Source organism: Hylobates moloch, unplaced genomic scaffold, assembly GCF_009828535.3.
Source record: "Hylobates moloch isolate HMO894 unplaced genomic scaffold, HMol_V3 SCAFFOLD_4603, whole genome shotgun sequence".
NCBI classification, from domain to species: Eukaryota; Metazoa; Chordata; class Mammalia; order Primates; family Hylobatidae; genus Hylobates; species Hylobates moloch.
In genome coordinates this window covers 1-5286 of record NW_026656878.1, presented here as the reverse complement: position 1 = coordinate 5286, position 5286 = coordinate 1, and the positions used below count along the sequence as shown (strand labels likewise).

At 60.9% G+C, this 5286-nt stretch overlaps 1 protein-coding gene across 1 annotated transcript; it reads left to right on the top strand.

Annotated features, from left to right (window-relative positions):
- Window positions 1-2253: 2253 nt before the first annotated feature.
- Window positions 2254-5167, top strand: LOC116465353 (proprotein convertase subtilisin/kexin type 4-like). Its single transcript, XM_032148457.2, has 7 exons — window positions 2254-2361; window positions 2441-2544; window positions 2615-2732; window positions 2923-3102; window positions 3345-3469; window positions 3959-4081; window positions 4221-5167. The coding sequence occupies exons 1-7, from the start codon at window positions 2336-2338 to the stop codon at window positions 4712-4714; spliced, it is 1170 nt and encodes a 389-aa protein (XP_032004348.1). The 5' UTR covers window positions 2254-2335; the 3' UTR covers window positions 4715-5167.
- Window positions 5168-5286: the final 119 nt, after the last annotated feature.

The window sequence follows — 5286 nt, the reverse complement described above, 5'->3', positions numbered from 1 at the left end:
GATGAAACCCAAATCCGACCCCACCAGCCCAATCACAGCCCTCCTCTGGCCCCCCAGGGTTCTTAGATGAAACTAGCTCTGGGGCCTCAGCCACCTCTGTGCCGTCTCAGCCCTTGAGGAAGGTTCTCCCTCATTTCTCCAGGCCCCTTCTGCCTCAAGTTCTCCTTGGGGAGGCCCCTGTGCCCCATCACTGCCCCTCTTCTGCCCCTGCTGCCTCTTCCTTCAGACCCCCACCTGGGGCTACTGCCCCCGGGAAGTCCCGTAGGCCTTTCCCCACCTCATACACTTGCCTCCCAGTGTTTGAGAGTCCCTGAGGTAGTGACCAGCTCCCCTGCAGGGCTCCTCAGGCCATAACCAGGAGGGCCTGGTTCCCCTCTCAGGCTCCAGGGCCAGGCACATAGCAGGTGCTTCCCTGAACACCTCCAAACCCAGGCGCGTTTCTGCCAGGGCTGCCTTGTGGTCCTACTGCTGCCGTCCCGTCGCTGACCTGCACATGTCTCAGGCAGGGCCAGCTTCCAGGCATACGACGCAGCAGGTACCTTTTGAGCTCAATCTTTAGTATTTTTGTTTTTGTTTCTTTCTTTCTTCTTTTCTTTTTCTTTTTTTTAGATTGATCATTAGGTGGCTCATGGACTCGGCTCACTCAACCACCCTCCGTTCACAATCTTTTAGTAGAGACGGGGTTTCACCGTGTTAGCAAGGATGGTCTCAATCTCCTGATCTCGTGATCCGCCTGCCTCAGCCTCCCAAAGTGCTGGGATTACAGTGGTGAGCTACAGTGCCCAGCTCTTTCTTTTTTCTTTTGAGATGGAGTCTCGCTCTGTCATCCAGGCTGGGCACAACAGAGTGAAGTGGCATGATCTCGGCTCACTGCAACCTCCACCTGCTGGGCTCAAGCAATTCTTGTGCCTCAGCCTCCTGAGCAGCTGAGACCACAAGCATGCCACCATGTCCTGCTAATTTCTTTTGTATATTTTGTAGAGATGGCATTTCACCATGTTGGCCAGGCTGGTCTCCAACTCCTCAGCTCAAGCGATCCACCAGCCTCGGCCTCCCAAAGTGCCGGGAATAGCAGGCCACGCCACCATGCCCGGCTAATTTTTTTGTATTTTCAGTAAAGACGGGGTTTCGCCATGTTGGCCAGGCTCTTAGTACTTTTTGAGCTTAGTCCTTGTTACTTCTTGAACTCAGTCCTTGGAGTCCTTGGTACCTTTTTGTTTTTTTTAAATTTTTTTGAGACAGAGTCTCATTCTGTCACCCAAGTTGGAATGCAGTGGTGCAATCTTAGCTCACTGCAACCTCCACCTCCCAGGCTCAAGTGATCCTCCTGCCTCAGCCTCCTGAGTAGCTGGGATTACAGGTGCACACTACCACACCCAGCTAATTCTTATATTTTTCCTGTAGAGACGGGGTTTCACCATGTTGCCACAAGCTGGTCTCAAACTCCTGAGCTCAAATAATCTGCCCGCCTCAGCCTCCCAAAGTGTTGGGACTACAGGCGTGAGCCACTGCGTGGCCAGTCCTTGGTACTTTTTGACCTCAGTTCTTGGTACTATTTTTCTATTTTTTTATTTTTTTGAGATGGAGTCTTGCCGTGTTGCCCAGGCTGGAGTACAATGGTGTGATCTTGGCTCACTGCAACCTCCGCCTCCTAGGTTCAAGTGATTGTCTTGCCTCACCCTCCCAAGTAGCTGGGATTACAGGTGACTGCTACCATGCCCTGGTAATTTTTTTGTATTTTCAGTAGAGACAAGGTGTTGACCAGGCTGGTCTCGAACTCCTGACCTCCGGTGCTCCACCCACCTCGGCCTCCCAGAGTGCTGAGATTACAGGCATGAGCCACCGCGCCCACCCAGTCCTTGGTACTTTTTGAATTCAGTCCTTAGTACCTTTTTCTTTAAATCCAGAGTCTCGCTCTGTTGCCCAGGCTGGAGTGCAGTGGCGTGATTTCTACTCACTGCAACCTCCGCCTCTCGGGTTCAAGTGATTCTCCTGTGTCAGCCTCCCGAGCAGCTGAAACTACAGGTGCCCGCCACCATGCCTGGCTAATTTTTGTATTTTTGTAGAGATAGGGTTTCACTATGCTGACCAGGCTGGTCTTGAACTCCTGACCTCAGGCGACATGCCCGCCTCAGCCTCCCAAAGTGCTGGGATGACAGGCCTTGAGTCACTGCGTCCGCCCAGTCCTTGGTACTTTTTGAAGAAGGGCTGTATTCTCACTGTGCACGGCCCCCTGAGTCCCATCCCCCTCTGCCCTCAGATCACCACCGACCTGCATCACCGGTGCACGGACCAGCACACGGGCACCTCGGCCTCAGCCCCACTGGCGGCCGGCATGATCGCCCTAGCGCTGGAGGCCAAGTAGGTGACTGCGGGGCCCCGCCCAGCGCCCTCGCCCCCAGGCGCGGCCCCGCGGCTCACCCGCCCCCGCCCCCCGCAGCCCGTTCCTGACGTGGAGAGACATGCAGCACCTGGTGGTCCGCGCGTCCAAGCCGGCGCACCTGCAGGCCGAGGACTGGAGGACCAACGGCGTGGGGCGCCAAGGTGCGGCGGGGCCGGGCGGGGTTGGGGACCCCGGGCCCACGGGGCGAGTGACGGCTGCCCTTCCGCGCAGTGAGCCATCACTACGGCTACGGGCTGCTGGACGCCGGGCTGCTGGTGGACACCGCCCGCACCTGGCTGCCCACCCAACCGCAGAGGAAGTGTGCCGTCCGGGTCCAGAACCGCCCCACGTGAGACCCCTGCGTGCCCCTCCGCTATCACCGCTGGGGGTGTGGGGGGCAGGCCTGAGGCCTCAGTTTACCCATCTGTAAAACGAGGGCTGGACCCCGTGACCTCTGAGCCCCGACCTCGCCTGCTGGCCGCCCACCCACCCACCCCCCAGCAGGCCGCAGGAGGGTCCTCACCCCTGGACTCTCGCAGCCCCATCCTGCCGCTGATCCACATCAGGAAAAATGTATCGGCCTGCGCCGGCCGCCGCAACTCCATCCGCTCACTGGAGCACGTGCAGGCGCAGCTGACGCTGTCCTACAGCCGGCGCGGAGACCTGGAGGTCTCGCTCACCAGCCCCTTGGGCACGCGCTCCACACTCGTGGCCGTACGGTGAGCGGCCCGCAGAGGGGAGGGGGCGGCCTCATGCCCTGTCGGTAAATGCCGCCATCTACCCGGAGTGTCCTCAGGAGTGGCACCGCAGCCTAGTGGGTGGGACCCCCAGTCACGCCCTCACCCACACCCAGAGGACACCCGGCCACCAGCACGTGCGGTCAGACACTTCATGGAGCTCTGCCGGCTTCACAAAGCCATCCCTCTTGACACCCCCACCCCCACCCACCCTTCTGTCCCAGACCCTTGGACGTCAGCACTGAAGGCTACAACAACTGGGTCTTCATGTCCACCCACTTCTGGGATGAGAACCCACAGGGCGTGTGGACCCTGGGCCTGGAGAACAAGGGCTACTATTTCAACACGGGTGAGGGCGGGGCGGGGCTGTGGTAGGCGGGGCTTGGCTCTCCAACCTCCCCCCAGGGGCTCTGGAGCTAGCCTTGGTGACCCCACTGCAAAAGGGGTTCCCAGTGGCCTTCTCCAAGAGAACATGCACACAGTAGGTGTGCAGTTACCCGGGAGATGGTGTGCAATGACAGGCACACAGTAGGTGTGCGGTAACACAGTAGACGTAGGTGCCCAGTGGCAGGCGCACAGTAGGTGTGCAGTCACCAGGGAGATGGTGTACAATGACAAGCACACAGTAGGCGTGCAGTGACAGATGCACAGTAGGTGTGCGGTAACACGGGAGACGTAGGTGCCCAGTGACAGGCGCACAGTAGGTGTGCAATTCCCTGAGAGTTGTGGACCAGTCCAGGGCCCCGCGTGGGAGCTGAAGGGGAGGGAGCCCGGGGACTCCCAGGACCAGGCTGCCAAGAGCCTCCTCCTCCTGTGCCCACCCGCAACCCCTGTCCAGGGACGTTGTACCGCTACACGCTGCTGCTCTATGGGACGGCCGAGGACATGACAGCACGGCCTACAGGCCCCCAGGTGACCAGCAGCGCGTGTGTGCAGCGGGACACAGAGGGGCTGTGCCAGGGTGAGTGCCAGCGGGGCAAGGCCCACTGCTGGGAGGCGGCGGCGGCCACCGTGGGCAGCGTGCATGTGGCCCCAGGCGGGCGGGTGGCGGGTAAAAGGCTGCAGGTGGCGAGCTGACATGCGTGCGTGTCCCCGAGCAGCATGTGACGGCCCCGCCTACATCCTGGGACAGCTCTGCCTGGCCTACTGCCCCCCGCGGTTCTTCAACCACACAAGGCTGGTGACCGCCAGGCCTGGGCACACGGCGGCGCCCGCGCTGAGGGTCTGCTCCAGCTGCCACGCCTCCTGCTACACCTGCCGCGGCGGCTCCCCGAGGGACTGCACCTCCTGTCCCCCGCCCTCCACGCTGGACCAGCAGCAGGGCTCCTGCGTGGGACCCACCACCCCCGACCGCCACCCCCGGCTTAGAGCTGCTGCCTGTCCCCACCACCGCTGCCCAGCCTCGGCCATGGTGCTGGGGCTCCTGGCCATGACCCTAGGAGGCCCCGTCCTCTGCGGCATGTCCACGGACCTCCCACCATACGCCTGGCTCTCCCGTGCCAGGGCCACCCCCGCCAAACCCCAGGTCCGGCTGCCAGCTGGAACTCGAAGTTGTCAGCTCAGAAAGCGACCTCATCCCCGCCTGGGTCCCTGACGGGCACTGCTGCCCTGCTGCCTCCCCAGGCTGGCCCCAGAGGAGCAAGCACCAGCCCCCGACGCCTGGCCTGCCAGGGCTGGGCCCCGTAGAACCCCGCAGCCTGGGGAGAGAGAGAAGTCTCCTCTGCATTTTGGGTTTGGGTGGGAGTGGGCTGGGGGGAGAGGCTGGAGCACCCCAAAGCCAGGGGAAGGTAGAGGGAGAGAAACGTGACACTGTGCGTCTCGGGCACCGCGTCCAACCTCAGAGTTTGCAAATAAAGGTTGCGTAGAAGGTGCTCAGTCTGTGGCCTCCTGGCCCCAGGGCTCAGGTGGTTTCTGCTTGGGGTCCCCGGATATCAGCCCATGGAGAATGCGGCAGGCCACGGAGAAGGAGTCCGCCCAGGCCCAGGGACCCCAGGCAGTGGGGACAGCAGGGAGCGGCCAGGGGTCAGCAGTAATGTCCAACCCCAGAACATGGCTCACCATGGCCCAGATCCTCTCCTGCCATGGTTCCTTTGTTTTTTTTCTTTTTTCTTTTCTTTTCTTTTTTTTTTTTTTGAGACGGAGTCTCGCTCTGTCGCCCAGGCTGGA

Bases quoted from the DNA above. Each gene is read 5' to 3' on its own strand.
- LOC116465353 (XM_032148457.2), top strand. From the start codon at position 2,336: ATGATCGCCCTAGCGCTGGAGGCCAA. The intron at 2,545-2,614 runs GTGCGGCGGGGC...CCTTCCGCGCAG, and splicing joins CAACGGCGTGGGGCGCCAAG to TGAGCCATCACTACGGCTAC. The intron at 2,733-2,922 runs GTGAGACCCCTG...GGACTCTCGCAG, and splicing joins CGGGTCCAGAACCGCCCCAC to CCCCATCCTGCCGCTGATCC.